This window comes from Dysidea avara, chromosome 11 (assembly GCF_963678975.1).
Source record: "Dysidea avara chromosome 11, odDysAvar1.4, whole genome shotgun sequence".
Classification (NCBI taxonomy): domain Eukaryota; kingdom Metazoa; phylum Porifera; class Demospongiae; order Dictyoceratida; family Dysideidae; genus Dysidea; species Dysidea avara.
The window spans coordinates 15241083-15266004 of NC_089282.1; the positions used below are offsets into that span (position 1 = coordinate 15241083).

At 39.1% G+C, this 24922-nt stretch overlaps 1 protein-coding gene across 2 annotated transcripts; it reads right to left on the reverse strand.

Moving 5' to 3' along the window:
* Positions 1-8962: 8962 nt before the first annotated feature.
* LOC136238473 (CREB-binding protein-like) lies at positions 8963-23288 on the reverse strand. Of its 2 annotated transcripts, none has more exons than XM_066029002.1 (29): positions 22848-23288; positions 21559-22607; positions 21007-21496; positions 20696-20800; positions 19850-19972; positions 19346-19456; positions 18988-19099; positions 18788-18905; positions 18573-18669; positions 17900-18097; positions 17191-17321; positions 16492-16911; positions 16302-16425; positions 16115-16233; positions 14323-14409; positions 14111-14263; positions 13963-14051; positions 13819-13896; positions 13612-13668; positions 13474-13551; positions 13127-13194; positions 12926-13073; positions 12728-12868; positions 12324-12437; positions 12107-12272; positions 11860-12000; positions 11422-11559; positions 11090-11368; positions 8963-10978 (listed from the first exon to the last, which is right to left on the reverse strand). In XM_066029002.1, the coding sequence occupies exons 1-29, from the start codon at positions 22912-22914 to the stop codon at positions 9428-9430; spliced, it is 6552 nt and encodes a 2183-aa protein (XP_065885074.1). In that variant the 5' UTR covers positions 22915-23288; the 3' UTR covers positions 8963-9427. The 2 variants fall into 2 exon arrangements, with proteins under 2 accessions (XP_065885074.1, XP_065885073.1); XM_066029001.1 differs by having other exon boundaries at positions 16492-16914.
* Positions 23289-24922: the final 1634 nt, after the last annotated feature.

Consider the following 24922-nt stretch of genomic DNA (forward strand, 5'->3'; position numbering starts at 1 on the left):
CCAGAGTAATATAGAATAATTATAATTGTCCCAACGATTGTCAGTGATAATTATTAATAGTACCAGGCAATTAGTATACAGGAAATACCAGTTTGGTGATTACCCTGTGCTATTGGAGAATTGAGTTTCTCATGGCTGCTTCATAATTGGCATATGTGATTTTATGGTGATGGCGGTGTGGGAAGGAGCACAATTGACATACCATAGGGATATGTATATTCAACACCTACACAAGACATTATGGCTATATGAATCCATGGCCAGGTGAATCTGTATCTGTTGGTCACTAAACTGTATCTGTGGGAGGTTTAATATTGCACACAAGCAGCAGCTGGATCATTGAGTGCTTGGAAGAACTATAATTTTTTATTTTAGTCAATTGTGCAGTGTGGTATATAGTGTAAATCTTTGGTCAACACATAGATAGATGGCTACAATTTGTAACTAACTGTGTAAATATTACAATAAATAATCAGTGTTTGTGTAAAAGTGTAAATAACACTATAAAGTTGTTAGAAATTAAAAAAATTAACACACAGGTAATGACAAAGATTGCTTATAATCAGTACCCTACTCTGTTAAACGTGTAAAGTAATGTCAAAATGATTTATATCACCTATGACTAGCTGATAAGTTTCTCATCCTATTGATAATTTTATTTTCCCCTCAGAACAGACTTCTGTTACAATAACTGCCTACAGTTTCCTTAAAATTATATTCATTTTCAAACTCCTTTGCTCATCAAATCTGTTTAGCAGCTTTCCTGTAGAAAGTCACTGCTAGTTGAGCAATAGGAAATCAGTTAAGAGGAAAAGCTCTGAACAGTGAAGTGGAATAGCCACCATACATGGTCATGGTTAATATAAGACCATATGCCTCTACACCAGACAATATTTGTGATGTTTCAATTACTTATATAATATTAACTGGTGTGTGGATGTGGTATTAAAGACTGTTATGAGAGACACATTTTATTATCCAAATAAGTACCACCACTGTCTCATGAGAATCACTTGTTTCCATATGATCAACATTGAACCAACAAAATACTTACACTGTAAAAGCTACTGAAATTACCAGCTGACTTCATGAAATATTTTTGCAGATGATTTAAGTAGGCTAGGGTTTAAGTGTGAAGCCATGCACTTTATGGTTGGTCAGTCCACACTTGAAGTGATAAGTGTCACCCATTGTCAAGTAGTCATGCAGTTACATGACAGTGTAAATATTACTTGAGACACGTGCATCTCTTAAATCTATAGCTACTTTGTCAGTGCCACTGAGTGATATGGTGTGTTGTACAAGGCAGGGCTCTGAAGTGGCTGATGTGTAGTAGCCTGAGAGAGATTTATATTCAAGGCAGACTGAATCAAGGTGCTATCCTACCATCAAGGAAACATTTTAAAACAGTGAGTATGTTAGCAGTTTAAATGATCATGAGGATATTCTGTGATATCAGTAAAAGGCTGGGTCCCACACTATACAATTGAGGGATGTGATGTGAAAAGATGATATCCCCAGACTGTTCTGTTAGCTAATTGTGCATTCTATTGTCATTCCTAGCTGTGGTACAGTGGAATCTATTCCAGTTAATTTAGTTGAATGACCTTGTTGAGGTGTCACAGTATACCATGCAATTGCAGTGGCGTTATGCATACCAGCTAATACGAATGGACAAGTGTCCTGACTATGAAGGTGCCTGTTTTTTCAGGGTATCCTTTGAAGGGATTCACTTATTAACACATACATATTAGTATTTTAAATTTCAAATTCGCTCACTATTAAGTAAATTTCATATGTATTCCATCATAGAGCAGTCATACATAATGATATTCATAGAGGAGAATTTCTATGGTCATGAAAACATTCACACAGTCATTGAGTGAAATAAGTGGTGAGATGACAAGATGTAGTTGTAATGGGCTTCCTGTAATCATTGTGTGATGTAACTGGTCGGTAATTTAATTCATGAGAAACTCCTGCAGAACAGGCCCTCAGCCATGTGGAGTTTGCTGTATAGATGTGTATTATAAGAATATCCATTTACTCCTCCAGTGTAATGCGGTGGGATGGCTGTTTGCCCTCTTTGATATCATGTTGCAAATTCTACCAAAATTGCTTGCACCAGCTGCTAGTATAGTTCAGGTTTGTGGCTTTACATAGCTACACAGAAATTAACTGTAATCTGAAACTACTTAAAAAGCAATAGAAAGCTCATTAACTTGAAAAATGTTATAAAATAATATGTATCTAAAGTGCATGGATGATAAACATGGGACCAAACAAAGGTGTCCTTATTATCAAGAGCTTATTTTCTGAGCCAGTTCATATAGGTCTGCTAGCTGGGAAGATTCATTTGAAGTGTCTGGACTACACAAATGTCCTCATTTTTATTTTCCACATAAACAGGTAGACTGTTGGAAAGTCTTTAGTATTGCTTCAGTTTTAACATGAGATCACTACAAACAAACAATTTGATACATGTTATTTATGTTTAAAGAAAAGACAACAAGTCTATGCCATAATTATAATCCAATTTCTGGGTTGTTTCTCTTTATCAAACATGATCGACAGTTGTTAAAATAAAAATAAGTAACTAGTTGTCCGAAACCCTATACCTATGCAGGTACATATGGTAACATAGCTACAATGTTTGATAAATTAAATTTTATCATCAGCATGTTGTACCCCTAGGCAACATTGCTTGACCAAAAAAGGTGATTTATGGAAAGACATAAACTTGAACATAAAATTATTTTTATCTTCAGATGCTTTTCCCATCTCAAGTCATGGCGGCTTGAATGGTAATTGCCATCAATGTAGTGAATCATTTTAATTTGGAAGGGAGTAATGAAGTTATGCCAGCCTAAACATAAACTAATGGCTATGCATAATGCATAAGAAACAGCTGCCAATGGCATCTGTCGGCTGCACCCGCTGAATTTTAGAAATTTTGTGATTGCATATGCACAAGTGTGTGTGCATCACTCTCCAGCAGAACTGTATGCTGTGTTGTTTACATAAAATGTCTGAAACATAATACATTATATAAATCAATTGTATAATTGTATAACTGTTTTAGTTTCATTTTCGCACTCACTTGGTGCAATGGTGAACTAATGTTATACAATACAAACTGTTGGAATCCATATAACTTTACTGTGATGCTTTTCACAGTATACAACATCCTGGGGAGTGGATTGGTAGGTAGTAGATATCATTGGCACATTTATGGTAGTTCGTAGGTGTGTAGTGCTAACATCAGAACTGATCACATTTTCTAGGGACTCAAAGTTTCAGGGGAACTATAGTACAGAGATGTAATTCTATATATATTATTATGGACATGGTGATTTTATTCATGCATTCTTTTGAACAGGATGTAGCTAATCATGTGTAGCACACTTTGAGAATGTAAATAACAAGTCGCTATGTATACTGATTTTTCTAGTCATGATGAGTAGGCATCATATATGTTGTATTGTTATTGTAGTATGTCATTCATAAAACTACATTTTCTATGTGCACAACCAATAGACCGACATCTGAGTAATTAATTGCCAGTCTGTCAGAGTTGCCCCAGATATTCCCACTGGCTAATAAGGTCATAATCAAGCCGCTCAAACTATCCCCACAATATGTAAGCATGGCTTCATTTCCAGATGTATGGTTCCCAATTTGACAAAGGAGAAACACTAATATTACCACTAGATAGCACAGGTGCCATGTATTATAACCACAATTGATTCAACAACTATCACAATCAATGAATGCAATTACAACATTATTGAAGGAATGATTGTAGTGGGGTTGTGAGTATCTTAAGTAGTTGTGTTAATGGACCATTTAGTGCCCATGTTATCCTCAGCACATTCATCCTGGCTGTGACATCATGAATATGACACCAGAACAATACTACTATTAATTATGACAAAAGGGTGTATCAAAGCATTGCTTAATTCTCGGTGTAGTATAACCTACAACTGCTAATGTTTCTTAGCTAATAAAATAAGCATGACTTGACACTTCATGTTTATAGCTACCTAAACTGTGACACATTTCACAGTACAACACTTAGGGGGTGGACTAAGGTAGTAGATATCACTTCCACATTACGACAGTTTGTGTGTGTAGTTATGCATAGCACTCATCGTGTTTTCTAGGGAGCCAGGATATCCACCCCTATCCAAGCTTTCGAGAATTTAATCCTGCATTTTTACCACCTGATGTTTCTGTCTTTTATTTCACCTTGTCTTATTAAGTGGACCATACCTATACAGCTCATATTCTACAATCAATCAAACCCAACCACTATAGGATAGTTTGGTATATTTCTACATTCACCTGCTGTCAGAACTCCCAGTTGTCCCTAGATCACAGTCATACTAGTGAATACCCCCTCTATTTTAATCCATGCAATTTGCAAACATGGCTTCATTTCGAGATGTATGAGCTATAGTGACCACAATTGAGTAACACAATGTGATTACAATGGTGGAAATACATGTAAAGTATCATAATTAGTTGTGTTAACAGACCATTTAGTGCATGTCCAAGCTGTCTCCAGTGTATTGATCCTGTGACATCATGCATTAATCTGACAGTAGTCTATTAATTATGATAAAAAGGTTTGTGTAGGGTGTCCTCCTACACATGGGCGTATCAAAGCATTGTTTCTGTAGTGTAAAGTTACACCAGTAGACAATTTAGAGTCATCCAGTAGAATTTTTCTACCATTTTAGAAATAAAAGTGTGACCTACTGTAAAATAAGAAATGCAGCCAGCCTGATTATTTTTGTCATAGTATTCAAGACCTGGCACACTTACTGTTAGCTTTACAGCATGTGGCCTCCTTTACAACCAAGATCTGTGCCTTGCTGAGATCATGTGCAGTCTGTGGCTGGTAGTGTACTACCCTAATGTATTGCAACCTAGCAATAATTAGTGACTGTAAAATAACAATTAAACTTCAGCTTTGATCCATTCCATTCTAAGTAATTCCTTGTTTTCATAAGGAATCGTATAAGCATGTTCCACAGGTTTGGGAGATGATGCAACAGACGACTGTTGTTGTGTACATACGAATGGGTGTAATCTCACGGTCTGCTACGCTGAACACATTACACTGTCAATAATTATCAGTAGTGACTTGATTATATGCTACTTGTTAGCTGTGCTATTAACACTACTATTGCAGCAAAATCAAATCAGTGAAACCACATTTGCAAATGTAAGGCTGTTCAACACAACATCTGTTGTTGTTGTAACAACACTGTGAAGCCAATCATAGCAATTCTATGACGCCTTTAGAAAATCTGCTTTACATACTGCATATAAACTTTAATGCATTGTCTGACTTAGTGGCCTTGTACACATTTACCTAGAAATAAGGTGGAACACTAGAGCTGCTCTCATAAAGGAAACTGCCAAAAGCCCATGCAGATTAGGCAGTACTAATCTATTCTATTATAGCTTTCTCTCTTGGCCTGCACACTTCTAGAGTTAAGAGGCAAATGAGTTGCCTGTCACTATCTTGCAGGAAATTCCACAGACATGACCAGCCAATCTAGTCCAATGACATAGTAACAAGTCATAATTTTTGTTGATATTATTCATTTAACTCTTGTTGGTTTAATGTGGTTGCATCAGTAATGAATGATGTTGTATAGTGATGTCATTTTAGGATACCTCATCATGTAAATTTCATGTTTGTCCAGTACAGGTTCAAGGAGTTTTATTTTTGCTGTTAGTCACTGATCCTCAGTGTGTGGTGTATGTTTACTACATATTTGTATGTACAAACAATCAGGTATATCATGTGTGTATAAACAAGACTCACAGTGGCACTACCAACATTTTGCACTGAGAGTATTTGGCTGGCTATGCACTAAGTTTGAATTCCAATTAAGTGTCTTGCAATATTTTCATAAACCTCAGTGTAGAAAAAAAATGTTTTCATAGCTGCTGGGGTTATTGCTTTTAAAACACCAAACACACTTTTTATGCACCCATTTCCCAGTGGCTTCACTAACAATATATCCCTTAAAGTACTTTAATTGTGTGTAGCTTGTGTACATGCTATAATTGTATCACAGACATGATAGTGTCGAGTATGTAGCTACACATCAATTGTAAAGTGGTGGGCCACCATGATGGTGACAGCCTCATTAAATGAGTTGCTTTTTGGCTGCATATAGCTAGCTAGTAACCCTGACTTGTCAGTATGGAACTTGCAGTGCTTATAGTCTCAAACAAATGTATATATGTCATAGAGAACATGGTTAACCTTAAGGTCAGAGGGTTATTTTTCATGCTTTGATCTTGCATGACTTTGCTGCATGTGGTTTCCTTTGTATATCAGTGTGTACCATGCTGTGTTCTGGTTCCTTGTCTGGACCATGTTTTGGAGAAGGAATAGTCAAATTGCCATACTTACACACAGAAAAATCCACAACTGAGATCATTGTTAGACTGTTATACTCAATATTGTTATCCTAATGGGTGATAATGGAGCTGATAGTGTACAATGGTGTCTTACAACATAGGTACAACCACACTTCTATCTTACTTCTTCTTCTCTCTCTCTTCTTCTGCTGTACATCAAAGTAAAAAAAACAAACTAGGAGTATAAGGTAGTTAAACCCCGAGAATAGAAGTTAGGTAAGTATCATAAATATCTTGATTTACATATTCAGTTGGATCAAAGGCAGAAAACTATAGTTTATCCTAAAGCTAAAAGACTGCAAAAAAAATGAATAAAAGCACAGCACAAATTATAGCCAACTTGAAGGCATGTTATAACAAGTATGAAGTACTGTAATTTCTATTTCAGTAATTGTCGAGAGTCATGTGCTTCGAAGTGTGGGATAGAAGCCATTTACTCATAGGATATCTTTGTTATCAACACCTTGGCTTCGGCTTCGCCTTGGGTTGATAACAACAATACCCTACTTGTGGTGGTATAACTTAATTTACTTGTGTTTGTCTCATTCTTTATAATGTTATGCGAACAGACACCTGTTGGTGTTGTAATATCCATGATGTCAAGAGTTAGTTATCTGTATTTGGTCAGATATAAACTGAGCTTATAACGATGTCTTGTTGCCTGATAATAATAATATAATACAATAAGACATCATAATAAGATCAATTATGTCTGACCAAAAAGAACAAAACTCTTGACATCACAACATCAACAGATGTCCTTTACATAATTATCTTGTAGGTCCTAGGTACATGTGCGTACTACACCCACGTGCAGAGTCAATTATATATGTCAGGCAAATATCATGCATGGCCGACCACAATGGAACCTGCCTGACAAAATGTCAGATCAAAATGCAAGGAAGTAGTCCGAGGTTGTATAGTTTTTTTAGTGCATAAGTAAATAGCGAACACAATAATGATTGTACCATTATGCATACTAAGGTTAAGTAAATCTATTGATGTATTTCCTGAATGCCAAATTGCATAAAGCAGCAGTGTATCAATGTCAGGTAAAGCTTTAGTTTGCCTGGGGTTTAAAAAAAATTATAATTGTCTCTGCCTATGTGTCTCCTACAGACTCGTAGGACCGCAAAACTCTTTACATATCCACGATACAAGTATAGGGATACAGGGTCATTGTGACATAGTTGGGTTTGGAAAGATGAAACTGTAGATGATATGCATGATGCACGAGGCCAACAATAATATAGTAAATTCCTTGTTTCCCGTTCTAGTCAGACAAAAAATACCATGTGGGTGGGCGACTATTATTATATTGTTAAAATCTATTATTTAATATCAAGAATATTAAAGGGAGCCCATTAATTCCTAATTGCTTTTCTCTCTCAGATTCAGGAGGGCTAGATTCAAGGTTAGTTGTGATTTGTAAGATTTTACTGGGATTCGACAAGATTCGAACCTCTAGAAGGTTAGATTCGAAGTGTTGCAGACCTCTCGTTTCCTGCGCAGCTAGAAAGGCATTTGTCCACCTATCCCACTAAAATCTTCATCCCAATGACATGTAGCCGTAGGCACCAGCCTATTATGCTTTTAATTTAGCCTATTATGCTATGCTGCAGTGCTAAAAAATTTTGCCTATTATGCTCATAATTGTGCCCAAACTTTTTGCTACAGTTCCCATTTTTTATTACTTTCTAATGGATATTGATAAACTTTGGCTTATGAACAACTGAAATGTACTCGTTGTGCATTAAGAATTTGGTCATGTCAAATAACTACTTAATGCTGTATGAATGGCATCGACTGTTCTGTTATTGTAAGTCAACCTTTTTCTGTGGTGTACATTTTTGCTTACAGTATGACAATTATTCTGCCTATTATGCTAGCATTATGCTCGATGCTTTCAGGTACCTATTATGCTCAAAATTATGCTAGCATAATAGGCTGGTGCCTAATGACATGACCACACAACTCCCTGCCAGTAGTAATAATATATGGGTCACGTGACTATCAAATGCAACAATAATTTGCATGCGGCTCTAAAATTACCATGTAGGTGGGTGACAGGAAACAAGGAATCTACAATTGGTGGCCTAAGCTGAATTTCTAGAAACATTGTAACCATGTTTTATAACACTTAACATTTAAATGAAAGCATTTCAACTCAAACGCTTGGCACAATGCAGTGGTGAGTTGTTATATATAACAGTACAGCAGTTGGCAAACCTTACATAGCTATAATGAATTTTAAAGATATTATTATACAACTGACTGTTTTAATAGGGAATTTAGTAACTATTTTGACCACTTTACACAGTGAAACCTGTAGTAGGGCGGCCACCTCAAATGAAGAGGCTAAATACTACTTAACCTGTCTGAAAAAGCGACCTATTAAGGCCAAAAAATTTGGCTTGATAGTGACCAGCTTAAGACAGGTTTCACTGCACATGCGACTCATGACACTACACATTTGAATCTGTTACCTCTGTTTCACTACATTAATACTATCAACTCGTCAAATATACATAGATGATTAAAGAAAAATGACAATTAAAATTTACAACTACAGTATAACACGTACTGACATGATATAATATATAGTGCATATAAAAATGATCTTTAATCTAAATATAACACATACATAGCTGTGTAAAGGGAAGGGACAGAAAACAAGCACTGTTTCTGTTTGCTTTTGCCTGTCTATAAAATGTTTGCTGTGCATAAAAATGAGACAAAGAGAGAGTTCATGTTTGGCACAAAATACAATATGGTAATGCAGCAGACATCTCATAGATGCATATTATTTTTTTAATAGTGGTTCGAAGTAGCAACATCTGTTAAACAAAGTGCTATAAGGAAACAAAATATGAATAGTCACTGGTAGTAGAGATTTGTGATGACAGTTCTGTATAAGTAAAGTAAGTACCTTGAAAAGACAAAAAAAAATGAAGCGAAAAATGAAGTAGTACTAAGTCATGAATTATAGTTCATCAGCTAACTTCAGTAGCTGATCTTGTCTAGTCATTTGCATCTGAGCATGTTGCTGCTGCTGCTGCTGCTGCTGCTGCTGCTGCTGCTGCTGTATGTACTGCAATTGCTGCTGCTGTTGCATCATGCCTGGTCCTGTAGCTACCATTCTTTGGCCTTGCCCCATCATTGGATTCCTGCCACCTGGATATGGTGGGGGACCTGTGCCGTGATGTCCAATCATTTGGGGATGCATTGACTGGTGGTATGTCTGATGAGTCATCATATGGTGATTATTGACTGGCCCCTGCGGTCCTTGTGCGTACATGTGCTGCTGCTGTTGAGCTGGGTGGTACTGTTGCTGCACCTGGTGCATCATACTTGCATTGCTGTACTGTCCCTGGTATCCACCACCGGCAGCAGCAGCAGCAGCAAGTAATTGCCTCTGTTGTTGCTGCTGCTGCTGTTGCCGCATCTGTTGCATATACATTTGCTGTTGTTGTTGGTGATGCTGCTGCTGCTGCTGAGAAAGATACTGTTGAGGGGACTGATGCATTACTCTTGGATTAGTGTAATGTCCTTGATAAGCTGACGCACCACCACCGCCACCTCCAATGAACTGTTGTCTAGCCACTTGCTGCTGTACATGGTGGGGCTGCTGAGACATGGACATATCTGTCATCTGGTAACTTCTAGGTGTTGGCTGCATCCCTGGCATATCTAAATTGAATCCAGAATCAGTCATCTGCTGTTGTTGGTGGTGGTGGTGCTGTTGCTGCGGTTGTTGTTGCTGTTGCATCTGTGGTACTTGACTGGGTGAGTTCATATTAGGAGCATTAACAGGAGGTTTCTGTTGCTGGGGTGGAGTTGATTCCATTGTTGTTGTTGTTGTTGTTGTTGTTGATGGTACCAATTCTGTCATGTTCCCCATAGCCTTGCCACCACCTGCACTAGCCCCACCTTCTCCAGGACTTTGCTGCTGTGGTTTTGGCTTTGGTGATACTGATGTAACTGAGGGATGGGGAGATGCAGAAGGAGACTTTCGTTGTGCTGTACGAGGTGTATTTGGGGCGGGTGATGCTGCAACATGACCAGAAGGTGTAGGGGCACCAGAGTGTGCTCTCATCTCAACCATCCTACGCATAATCAGACGATCTTGATGAATCTGTTGCTCTCTACGTTGTTTCTCCAGTTTCTGTTTGATATTGCTGCACAGTGGTACCGAACAACGAGCTTCTTTACAGTTTCGTGCGTGATACAAACAGAGAGCCACAAATTGTTTACAGATAGAACAGTTTCCATTGTTTCGTAGTCTGCAGTCCCGTGTGTGTCGTATCACTCTCTTCATCTTTATACAACTCTGCAGTTTGCATGACATGTCACGACACTGACAAGCGTGCACAAGTGATTGGATGCACTTCTGAATTGATTGCTTTCTTGCTTCATGAGGATTCTGGGGTTGCTGTGGTTCAGAGTCGCCCTCAAACTCTAATCCAAGACCAAGCATCTCCATCTTGTGTTCGTGACCCTTCTCTCGATAACAAGTCACACACAAATCAAAGTCCTACAACAAATATGAAAAAGTTGGAAACATGCAGACCAACAAGCAACACAAGCACTATGAGCATAGGCAGACAAACAATACACACACATGCGCAAGCACAACAAAGCATACCTCACACTCAGAACAATGGTATCTTGTCTCCACGTGCATGCGGCAAGTATTACACGTGTACACAAATCCGGCTGAGCCCTGGTTATGAAGCTCATATAACATGACCATTGTAGAGTACTTCGTTCTTCTTAGCGATGAAAACTCTAAGTGCCGTTCGCGAGCCATAGTCAGGAAAGAGTCTCTTCCCTCCATCATATCACACACCATGATAGGATCAGGATCAACCGTGCTTGGTAGTGCTTCATTGTTTGGTGTTTGCAAATAGATGACAAAGAATACCTAAAAATAGCATCAACTCAACTCTCTTATTTTTTGGCCTCTTAACTACTCACCTCCTTGTGTTTTTCCATTATGTTAAATATTCTTTGTGAGAGATCACAGCTCCCAGCTGGGATCATAGCCTTTTTGGAGGAGATTTTACTTTTCTTGCTGGTGGCTTTCTTGCTAGTTGCCTTCTTTGATCCTCTGCCCTGTAATTCCCAACCACTTGTGAATAAACATAACCTTCCAAAAGTTTTGTATTTTACAAGGCCTTTTTGATACCCTATATTTAGTTGTGAGATATCTCCATGTGTTATATTGCGTCTAAAAAATGACCTAGTACACATACAAAGTTGAGATGACTGTTCAATTAGATTATTTTGATAGTAGAAGGTGTATGTTCTATTAGAGTATATATTTGTATGTTTTATTAAGCTGTTTAAGAAGCTTTATACGGTAATTATATAGAAGACTTCTAGATGACAAAGGATTTCTTAGCTCACACTTACTTCTCCAGATGCTTGAGCCCTCTCTTCTTGGTCCAACTCCTTAATTTGCTCCTCAATGACATTGGGCCAGAAGTCCCCATCAAAGTACGGCAGTTCTGTAACACTCGTTAGTTCATCGTCCAGTGACTGTCGGTGCATATCCTACGATAAACAGTGTGCAACATATATATTATATACAATATGCACGCATGCATGCATGCATACACACTCACACCCACACAACACACATATAAGAAGACAAAAGTACCTTCCAGTCATAAATAACTTTTTCTGCCTTTGCTCTCTCAATCATTTTACGATACCAATCCTGTAACCTGCGTGGCTTGGGGATTTTCTGCTCTGGAGGGTGACAGTGATAAATATAATCATCACCTTCACTAGGAGGACATGCCCAAATGTGTGCTGTCTCGAAACTGCAGAGGAGAGGGTCAATTACAACTACATTCCTAAGGCACGTAGCTTACCCTTGGGTCCTCACATGCTCCAAATAGCCAATGAGAATCTCATGATATACTAATGTACGGTATTGTTTAGGCTGGAAATAGTGTACACTGTCCAAGTAGGATATATACACACGTCTACAAGGAATACAAATTCATAACAATTAATATAACAGTGCAAGTCTAAACGTGTATGTAGGTAGTGTGTGCATGTGTGTGAGTTGGCAGCCAAAAGCTAAAGGTGAGGACTTTTTAAATGCCCAAACTGTAACATGAGGCATAGCACAACCCACTAGAAACCCACAGGGAATTGGCTGCATGGCCTGTCAAATCTTCTCAGAACAAGGGTGCTCTTATTTGTGCTGGTATAATCATACTATATGGTAGTGATGACATCCTCCTTTTCACATGTGTGCGAGCGTGCGTACCTTGAGTTGGGGTTGGGACACTCAGAGCCATACTCCTGGACGTGCATGCCAAATATACACAAATCAACTCCATCACATTCTTGGAAAACAAACATGGCCTTGGCTTTAAAAGGAAACTGAGCTGGAAAGTCACTCCCAAATCTTTAAAAAATAATAAACAGTAAGCCAATAATACCACAGATAGAGATAAAGACTCACCTGCTATTCATGCCTGATCTTGTTTCTAATGTCTTTTCAGTGTTTGATACTAATCGAATGGTGATCTCTCCTGTAGTGACGTTTGCCTGATGTAAAAAGTTGTTTACACGATCTTCTAAAAATGTGCCCAGTCGAGTAGGAGCTAGCCCTGTATTATCAGTAACAAAAATGGTTATACACTTTTTGCTGTGAAGAGCTTACGCTTAGCAGAAAATTTGTTCTCCTTCTTAGGAATTCCTTGCTTCTTGGCACAAGAACGACAATGATAACTGCAACAAAAACAAGCACAAGTATACTACAAAGTAACACCACACTATAAAACCTTTACAATTGTACAGCTTCATTGATCCATACATAAAGATATGGACAAACCAACAAAATTATAAACTTTCAGAACTTGAGTACAAATGTCAAGGTGACATCCCATGAAATATCTGGGTCACTGGTATATTTCAGTGTTACAATGGTGGATGCATGCTGGCTAAACCAATCAAACAGGTCAAGTTGTAGTTGTAATTTTCATGTGTCTAATGCAGTTCATCTCTTACCCTTCTGGCCAGAGTGGTTCAAAGTAGAGCACACAGATCCGATGCATCCTGCGGCCACAGTGAACACAGCTGACCATCCTAGTAAGGCAGAAAGGGTTGGTATAAATAATGGCAATATAAATGATAGCATGGGCTTACGGTTCTTTCTCAATGGAATTGTTTTTCATTTCAATAAATAAACTTTTTTCGATTTGGCTACAAGAACAAAGTAACAAGTGTAAAACGTATAGTGTGTGTGTGTAGTGCGTGCTTGTTTGCAATTTGGGTGCATGCGTGCATGTACGTACATACTTGTATACATAGTTAGTATACTGTGTAAAACAAACACACACGTACACCCTGTACCTGGAGCTATTGAGATCTTCTCCAACTGTAACTGTATCTCCTTGTATCTCACTAAAGCACTTAGTACAGAATACATACCTACAACAACAAACAACAGTTACTAGCCATTCCATCCCCATTGTTAACACAACACTTTACACACACCTGTTTTGATAGCTCCAATAAGTGGTGTCCCGAGAAATGGGACAGACATTTCTACTGTAACAGTAGAGCACTTGTGGACTGAACGCATACTATACAATAAGAGAGATAACACATAGGTCATGTTTACTTACACACCATCTATATTTACCCGTCGTCCACAACAGTAGCCTAACTTTACCATGGCTTCATCAATATGCATATCGAACACTTCTGACAACTTCATGCCCATCTTATAGACACGAGTATTCTTTTTATTATAAGTCCAGCAATTGTCAAACATCAACCAAATGTCTTCACAAAACTAAACACAACAAAAAAGGTATATACATGCACAAAAGTAGCTGTGGCAAACATTCATACCTCCCATGGTGTCTTATAGAAGCCTTCTTCTAGTCTCTTGCTGATAGTTGACAAGTCAATAGGCTTTTTGATGATATCAAAGTAGTCCTGTACAATATGTACATATAATGCACTCAAGTCACCCCTACACAATCCACGCATGATTAAACCTACACTGGGCAAATTTTCTATCACTTTTTTAGTACACTAGCTAACCAGGTACAAAATTTACAGTTTCTAATACAGAAGGTTATCCAAAAGTGACAATATAAAAGCTTCTTGTCACCTTTAGTGTAAATAGCTTACACTATGCTATGAAAGGAGGCGTGGATGGTGAACTCTGAAGCACTATTGACAACAGTGCACACTTAGCATGTATACTGGCCATTATGATGAAAGCACATCAATTGTGGCTTATGGTGGTATAGTTTACATCATCATCACTATGCCAATGAAATAGCTGGGATGCAGAACAGAGTTAATGATATGGCATTGTATACTGTATACCAACATGAGGTGGTAAACTGCGCAATTTGAAGCACTCCTTAAAATAAGCGTTTCCACATTCAAAAGGAACAAATTTAACCATCACAAATAAAAAACTTACAAAACTTTATCCAGGTTGTGTAAAACACGTAAGTATATTACACAAATGTTTCTGGATTAGTCAAGTAGCCATAAACAAGTACTGTAACTTTTTGGATCATCGTTCCAATGGCTTTGTAATTTGTGGTGTAACTAGGATTAATATGTACCTAGGGTTTTTACCCATACAGTGAAAGTATATGATGATGTTAATAAATGAAGATTGCCACATTTAGGCATTCATTGCGTAAAATTTTGTTCAGGGCTAACAGCGACACCAGAATTACATGATTACTTTTCCACAACTACAACATCCAGAAACAAGCTACAACAAAACTGCATCAACCACCAACACGAGTGTAAAAAATAACACAATGTTTCAGACAGTATTAAAGTTCAAATAAACTATAACAATATTTCTGTCCTTTTCATTGGGCTATTGTATATTTCAGTCTCACAGGTGTGGTCAGCTTTCTTCCTCAAACAGCTAAGTTCACCTTCCTAATGTTCCTATTTTAGATGGTGAATTGTATAGCAACAACACTGAGGTCTTGTCTCCGTCTCAACAGCAATAAAGTTGTTGTTTCAGTACTATAAATCTTGTTCAAAAACAGTACCACAAAACTAAATATGTAGTTTCAATTTTGTAAGAATTTTAACTTCATACACAAATACTAGTAAAACATTTCATGCATGGACAAGCACAACAGGTTATACCGTATGGAGGGAAACTTTGGCGCCATTAAAATTTGACGAATTTGGCGAATGACTGTGAATTCGCCAAATTTTCCCCATCCAAATATTTTGCTGGCCAAGGAAATAGTAAACCAAGCCTCGAACTAGTCAATTTTCTACTTGACTAAGGGCTACTGGTCCAAGCATCATGCTAGAGCCAAGCCTGCCTCAACTATACTTCACTAGGTAGCTAGCTACTGCGGGCGTGAAAAGTAGCGAGTCCTACCATATTAAGAACGATATTCAATATTCCAAAGGGTATAGATCTACTGTCTATATAGTATTACTTTTAGTTAATAGCTGACTCCAGGCGCCAAAGAGGCGTGGCACTCCGAGTACTCACACACAGCGATCAGTAATCCAATTAATTAAATAGGGCGTGCGCTTTGATAACAATTCGCCAAATTTTATTTCGCCAACAGTGATATTTTGCTCGATTCACCAAATTTTTCCTCCTCCAAAGTTTCCCTCTGTATGGTATAGTGGCACTCACGGGTATTTGTAGTAGGGTTGGATCCACTGGTTGTCTGAATGGTAAACAGTCGGGAAACTGGTCGTACAACATATCTAAGACTGGAGACAAGGCATCAAGCAAGTCTTCTGGTGAAAATTCTATAAAAACACCAACATTGAGTCAATACCCAGATCAGATGATATAAAGAGGATTAATTGTTTCATACCTTTTTTAGGAATCTTGACATCAGTCTTGATGGATACACCTGCTGATGATGCTCGTCTTAGAGCTGGTGACATGTGGGGAGCTGGAGATGCCGACTCTGTCTTCACTGCTGCCTCCTGCTTTACCTAATAAACAAAGCCACAAATGAAACATTGAATAAGCTTATGTGAGCACTACTAGTTTGAGCTTACTTCTGCAGGAGTATTGGCTACTGATGAGACAGAATTATGCCGTGAGGGTGTGAAAGATGATGTTGTATCCATTTCTTGCTTCACCTCTCGCTTCACCATTGAAGAGATGGGCAACTGCTGTTGGCTTGGTGATGAAACCGAAGCAGGCTTTCCACCCAGTCCATTTCCACTACAGTGTGTCGTACTTGTAGCAGCCACACTACTGGCTGCATCAGAAGAACTGGCTTCCATTGTAGACAAGTCTGAGTTCTTCCCTGAATAGTTGGCAGCGGATTTCCCACCCATGTCTTTCCCCGATGGCGGTTGCTGTTTGCCAACTGAAGGCACTGACATATCTGACATTAATTGCTCTTTGCTACCATAAAGGTCTCCTCCTCTGATATTCTGAAGTTTCTGAGCAAAGTCACCACCAGCTTTAGTCTGCTGTAAACAAGCAAGTGATTTTAATGCCTTTCTAGATGTTAACAATGTAGACAGCACACCAAATTGTGAATAAAACTGAGGTAATGGTTGTAAAAGTATTGAATTGTACGTGCTATTAATGTATCAATGCTATAGGACATCAAAACCTTTTTGAATAGAGATTACTGAAAATTACTACAACCATGACCATTCCCCAGAGAAAGCATTTCATTCATTTAGTGTAGGTAGGTATTCCCTATTGTCATGGCATTATGGAGTGTGCATTAAATAGAATACCTCTGGACGGTTTGCTGGCGATGGAGGCACTCCTGGCACAGATGGGGGTGGAACACTGGGTGGTGGACGATTTGGTGAACTGAGGCTTTGAAGAAAAGCATCCATTTGTGTTGCTGGAGAAGAAGGGATCACTACAGAAATTAAAACATGATGCAATCAATATAATAAATTTTCCATTTTCAGAATCTAAGTGGGCATTAAATAGAACACTTCAATTGTATGTACTTGGCAATCCATAAATTGACTTGTGTGTATGGTACCAGCCTGATTGGTCACTTTACACTCCTAACATGGATGTAACTTTAAGACAATGGGTTAAACACATAACAAATTATGACTCGTCATACTTGGAAAGGCTATAAGACCCCTTTTCACAGATCCGGTCACAATTTATGTTCTAATGACCAAAAGCTAAAACAATGTTTTTGTTGTGAAGTCATGAAGGTGGTCTCCTAAGCTGATTGTCTGGAGAATAACTGACCTGGCATTACAACCCTGCATGATGTGGATCAGATTAATCAAGGAGCCAACAAACATGAAATGAATTCTGATTTGCTTTGAAACTTCTTATAGTTGAAAAAAGCTATTTTGACTGTATGCACTAACCAAGTTAATTTTACCAGATACTTCATGCTTAACCAAATTATTAGTATTGTGACTAGTGTGCTTGTGTTCCTCTCTTATCTCTACACACAATATATTTACATACTCATATTTGGGGTCTTCTGCTGTTGATTGTAGCCCACCATATCCATTCCTCCTGGAACATTATACGGGGTACCAGGGTTCATTGGATAAGGGGATCCCCCCATATTGGCTCCACCCATTCCTGGCATGGGACCAGCACTACCTCCGGTCCAGAGAGCAGGATCCGAGCCCATGTTATACTCCGAACCAACTTGCATTCCTATAGCACAAACAATGCATATATAAACATACAGTCACGCTTAATTATTCCGTTAGGTATCACTTTACAAGAGAGAAGAGCTACCAGGTGTTTTGAATATAACACTATTGTCCTGTGCAATCCAATGCTTGTATCCAGTATACCAGGTCAGCTGTATTCATTAATAATTGACCAAAACTTATTCATAGCTATCATAGTGTAGACCATTTAGTCCGAGCGTATCCTACAAATAATCTTGGTTTACATATTTACACTTATAAGGCCAGAAAAAGACCTTAAAACGTCACCAATCATCAAATTACTGTCAAACTGTTAGCCCACTCATATTGCACCACAAACACTTATACACGAAAACATAAAAATGCACCAGTGTGGTGGGCGTTAATTAGAAATCACAGCTAAGACTAAGCTGGCAACAATTATTTTCAAATGAGGAGTAAATCATGCATTGGGAGGAACAGATATTTCATCAGACCTTTGTTGCCTCCCTGCATCATCACTCTTGTTCTTCTTTCTTCTAGTTCTTTCTGGATCTTATATATCTTTTCTGCAAGTAACTCATAGTATTGCTCCTAAAATGAGAGCACAAATAAATTAATAACACATTGTGCAACATGCATAAAGGTGCACAATAACACATATCACATGCAATGCACTCAATACACATGCGTGCACGCACTACAAACTTACTCTGCTTCGAGCTACTTCAAACATGCTCTTTTCAACCTTCTTAGCATACTGTATGAGACTCATCACCCTGCGATCCTGAAGTGCTGTTTGGTCTTGTACTGGATAGATTGTAGTTACCCTACAGCACATAAACAATTAATACAGTACATACTGCATTTAACAAACAAACAAAAAATATGGCACACAGTATAAACACTTACAGCTTGCGGACAAGGTGCTGTCTGAGATCGGCACTGACGTCCTGGTGCCATGACTGTGCACCTTGCATTGGTTGGTCCACCATGTTAGAACCTCTCATTAAAGTTGCCATAACTATAAAACAAATACACATTTATTCTATTAATAGACACAACCTTCAAAGATAACATTACACACAAACTTAAATGTAAAATTGTAATTTATCATAGTTTGGAAACAAACACTTTGGTATTTTGCTGAAATATTCCTCTTTGAGAGACAAAAATGAACGGAGCCAGGGAATATACTTACTATGGACGGCTCTCTATTTTGTTAAGAGAGGCTCCACTGTATCAGATCTAAGGTACTGTATAGACTCACCTGATTGATTGTTCATGCTTGTGTTATGTTGCATCCCATGGCTATCACCACCCCACGAGGAGTAACCATCCATACGTCGATTTTGCATTTGGTCCAGTTGCATGTTCATCCCTAAAAAGTAAAATCGCATAAAATTTTTATACCCATGTTGGGAGCACATATGGTAATGTGTGTGCACGCGCGCCTCTTTATTGTGGTAGGATTGAACCTAGTAGAATCACTGTAGCCTTGCATGCCAACATCATTATGCTTGAGGAAGACTTTGCTTCCATAAACCGACCCAGGTCTCCATTATTGGTTTTTGCTATACATGGGGGCCCTCAGTACAGAAGCTTGTAAATAAAATTACTCAGCATCCCTTGGATAGGTAAGAGATTTCTGGAAATGAACTGATACTTGGACAAGCATAAGCAAAGTGTGTGTGTGTGTGTTGTGTGTGCACATGCGAGTGACAGAGAGTTACTAAAATAGAATTGGCAGCAGAGACTATTACAAATAACTTACCAGGCTGTTGGAACTCTTGTTGCTGTTGCCTAATCTGTGACGAAGGTGATGGCATCATCATATCCATACCACCACCACCACCACCACCTTGGTTAGTGTTAGTTCCAGGACCACTAAACTGACCTACAATAACAATGTATACCTGAATCACTTAGTGCTCAGTGAGACATAAAGTCTACTATATACGGTGTGCATTAATTACAGTGGATTTGTTTTAGTAATTTTTAAGATGAGCTGTCTCCAGTTTCTGCTATACAAGAATTATTTCCCAAACCGTAAAACGTGCAAGCACAACACATGCACAACAAAATATACATATGTAAACACACACACACAGCAAAGCAAAAGCAAAAGCAAAGCCTTCAGCTGCTGCTAAGCAGTCATGCTGCCCAGTGGCCAGCACTGGGGCACCTGTGCACACTATTCAGGTGCTATGAGTCAGCGCAGGCATGCCCTCCTGAGGCAGGACTAGTAACCTGCAGGAGGCTGTACCATGTCACAGTTGAAGGTGTGGGCACCCCAAAGTCCCACCTGTACCTTCAACTGCTATACGAGACATGGACAGTTGAGCATTTGCTTTCCCAGGCCACCAGGTCCCCATTTTAACAGCTGGGTAGACTGGAGCTATGTGAGTAAAGTTTCTTGCTCAAGGAAACAACAACACCAAAGTGGCCCAGCTGGGAATTGAACCTGGAACCTTTCGATTACCAGGCGGACGCCCTAACCACTTGGCTATGCTGCCCCGCCTGGCTCCGTTCATATACACAGACACACACTACATTGCACAATACTGAGACGCATAGACAACCTACACCATCCATACTAAAACCCTACCATCTAGCTCACCTCTATTGCCACCTACACCCTTCAATGGCTGACACACAGGACAGTCTGGTCGACTACAATTTTTCCAATGTTGAATGATCTGTCTTGATGATGCACAGTGGGGAACTGTAGTGACAACAAAACAAACACATAGTAACCAATTAAAGCACACCACATTTTCAAATCTATAACATGGCCAATAGGGTTTCCCAATGTATATATTACCAGAAGCCATTTGTAATTGGACATTTGTGTACACAAGTTTTTAACAAAAACACTTGAAAAGCAATAAGACAAAATCACCAAGTCTAACAGTTAACAGTTAAACGCACCTTGGCATGCTTTACCATCAGGACATTCTGTCATGTGGTTAAGGACGTTTTTCATTGTACGACAGTGAGCCAATCTACATGATTGGTACTCAGGGTTATTTGCTTGCTCTCGCTCTCTTCTCTGGCATTTGTGAGCGTGCAGTAATAAAACAAGTTGTTGCTGTATAAGCTTGCGCTTCTCTGGATCTGACTGAGGATTGGTGAGTCCACCACCTGCTCCGCCAACGGTAGCTCCCTTCATACCTGGAAGTTCTGAAATGGCAGCTGAACTGGTACTAGACACATTGTTAGCAATTCCATTGTTGTTGGTCCCACTCGACATCATAGCATTATTACTACCAGTTGGGATGGCAAAAGAATTGCTGGAGAGAGCAGAACCAGCAGATAATGGCTGCATAGTGGAGGTCAGAGAATGGTAACTGTCTGATAGTTGTTCTGAGTTAGGATTTGAATTGGAAGCAATGCCTGCCCCTCCATCACTATTCACAGCCTAAAGACAAAAGAGATATATTCATGAGATTTAAGCAATACAAAATAAACATGCATATTTACCTGCTGAGAGGATGCTTGTGAAGCCACTGCCGAGTCTTGACCAATGCTGGAAGCGGCTAGATCGGTGTTGCTGGTTCTCTGACTTGAGGTTCCCAAAACAGATGTGTCATTAGCCATAACTGTTAAGGGACTTAACTGGGACAATGACGTTGTATCTTGTGAATGAACTGTGCTTGTAGCAGTTGGTGTGCCAGGGGCGGAACAAGGAGAATTGCTTGCTTCTTGCGCTGATGAGCTCGGCAACGGAAGTTGATTAGAGTTAATCGGAGCTGTCTGATTAGGGGGGACTACCTGATATGTACTGGCTTGGTTGACACTGGGAAGAGAGGTGCTTGTTGAGTTATAGCTAGGTGGTGGTGGTGGTGTGCCTTGGAAAGAAGTTTGTGTGGGCCCAGTTGGAGGGGTACTGTTCGGTGAATATGATGGAGCTCTGTATTGGTAAGGACTGAGACTGTTTCGTTTCTGGCCTGCTGTTACTGCAGAGTTCTGTGCTACAAGGCTACCGCCACCTGGGTTGGGTGTACGATTGTAAACTCCCAAATTGTTTCCACTAATCGGTGGCTGGAATGGAGTTGGATCTCCACTTGTGCTGATTGGGCCAACATGGGCTGCTGTATTTGGAGATCCCATTCTCATTCCACCAGGGTTTGGTGAAGCTCCCATCATCTGAGGCTGAGCTTGAGATCTCATCATTCCTGGCGGGTACTGATTCATTCCAGCATGAGCATTCATAGTGCTGATCATCTGGGGATTGTTATTAGCTCCCACCACTGCATTTGGACTAATCGAGGCTGCAAAAGGCCCCACCATCCTTCCCTGGTTGGGCATGGCTGACTGGAGGGTACTGCGGTAACCCATCTGTTGTTGCTGCTGCTGAGACATCATGCCATGATTCATGGGGTAGCCACCATGATCCACAACTCTTTGGGCTGTGTTCATCCCATACATTCCCTGTTGTTGCATGGGAGGCCGACCACCATACATTGGGTCACTACCCATTGGATGTCCAGCCAAATCTACATTGTAGATACCTCGAATATCCCCATTGACTACAGAACAGAATACAAAAACAACGCACGCTTTATTAGAGCGAACACAAGGTGTAACTGTTCATTAAACACATACATGTGAATTAAAGGAAACTGGACTAAGCCATTAGCGATTAACACAACCAGTTGTATAAATGGGCTAAATTTATCCCGTAACTTGTCACAAAAACTTGACGCCTAAGGGTACAACGTGTACCAACCCGGGAAGCTAACGAGCCCTACCCCCCATCTACAACTTACTTGGATTATCAACATGATCATACTTCGGCCGCTTCACGGCGGGAATATTGTAGTTTTGGTTGTTCATCTTCTACTGCCGACTCATCACAATCTGAAAATTTCGTGCGCACCAAATTGACAAGATAAATTCACAACTTTTCTCCCTAATATTTTACCGAAAATAGTAACAAAACTTCTGCGTAGATGTCTTCAAAAGTTTTAGCTGCGATTCCAGTAGATTCAAACCACAAAAAATCTGACAAACTAAAAGTCGGTAGAAGTGACTTCTACGTACCTATCTACAATGAAACTACAAAACTGTAAACGCTAAATTCGCCTGCCACAAAACTTTATATAACAACCAAAATACTTGAGAATGGCTACAAATCAGACGAACACTAGTCTTTGATAGCACTTGATAATTTTCATCCAAACCACCGCCGCCATATTTTTACTTTTACAACCACGTATCCGGAGCAAATCGAGAAATCTTCGTGTTTTTAATTAGATCACGAGCCATTGCGGAAATGTCAGCTCTCGAAAATTTCCCTTACTATCATCCGGATCTAGTTTGTAGGTAGCGTGGCTGTCTGTTTGCTAGTGTAGACTTTGAGCTAAGAGATTGGTTCCACCACTTTGGAACTTGTAAGTATTTTGAGACGCATGAAGTGAGGATTCAGAGGATTTTACCGGATTTTGCGGGGAGATCAGCACAGGCGAATTGTATTGAAGAACTACTAACACTGACCTGGGTGCGTTAAGCAGGAGTTGCATGTATCGTAGCACATGCTGCAAGTAGAGTTTTTGTGGCCCTATGGTCTATCAGCTCTGCTCACGTGAGACGTTTACTTGTTGAAGATCATGATGCTGAGTATTCCACATAAGTCAGTTTAAAGGTCTTCTACTATAAAGTTGTAAGATAGCAGTATTGTAAAATTCCTTATGTCAACAACTATTTCTGGTATGAAGATATAGATAGTGAAGTTGAATTACGTAGCTAGATTCATTACGTATTAATGTGGAGCAAAGTTTATGATTGATCACACAATTTCACATAGGATGTAAGGGGATTAGTTGGCTGCTTAATTACAACTGCTATTCTATGTGTAACCACTATACACTATTGCTATTAAATGTTTAGCTAAGTCACTGGGTTAATGTGAGGTCAACTATGAAGTGTGGTGTGACCCGGCCATGTACTAGTATTACATGTACATTTAACCAGTGTGCTACTTTATTTTTTATTAAGGCTTTACAGCACCAGTGCTGAAAGTCTATAAGACACTTGTCCTACAGCCTGTTTGATATAAAGTATGTTTGAAACGGTGTGGAAAGGGGAAAAATCTATGAGTGGACCTGGGTAGCCTTGAACCTGCAGCCATCTGATTAATGTTCGAACACTGACAATGTTTTCTGCTTGTCAATTTCATGTATATGTATCCATAGGAACATTTAGTATTTATGTATCCATAGGAAAATTATAATATATTGCATTGTTCACAACTGTCTATATGTACAGGTATCTCCTGTTAGGCATACGTTTCGGGTGAGTATGAGGACAGTATTTTCTTCATATTCTGATAACCAATATGTTTTGTGGACGTTCAAACTGATTATTGGTGACTTGGTATTGGTCCATATAAGTGTCCCATTTTTTGGCCTGCATTCTGTTCAGTCAGTTTGCATGTTGTGATGTAGTGCCACACTTTGTTGTTGATTCTGATGATTATACCCTGGGTACTTTAATTGTTTGCATCATAAGTTGGTAGTGTCAATTTGTTACATTGTGCCATAATTCTTTGGGTATTGTAAATGATTATTTACACTTCAGTGGCATTTCTTCTGTAATAGCGTTAACTAGAGAAGCTATGTGTTAAGTCTCTTTAAAATGAACACAGGGCATAGACCTCGCTCTAGCCCTTGGCTTAACTTGAATCTTTCGAGCATTAAATCAGGCCGGAAATATATCACCATCGTTCCAGGTTATAACAAAGGAGACTTGTTTACTTAGAATTCAAAATTTAGGGCATAAATTTCCTTTGATGTCTGGCTGGGTGACTAACTAGTTAGTAACCAGTCTAGCCCAAGATTGTTTA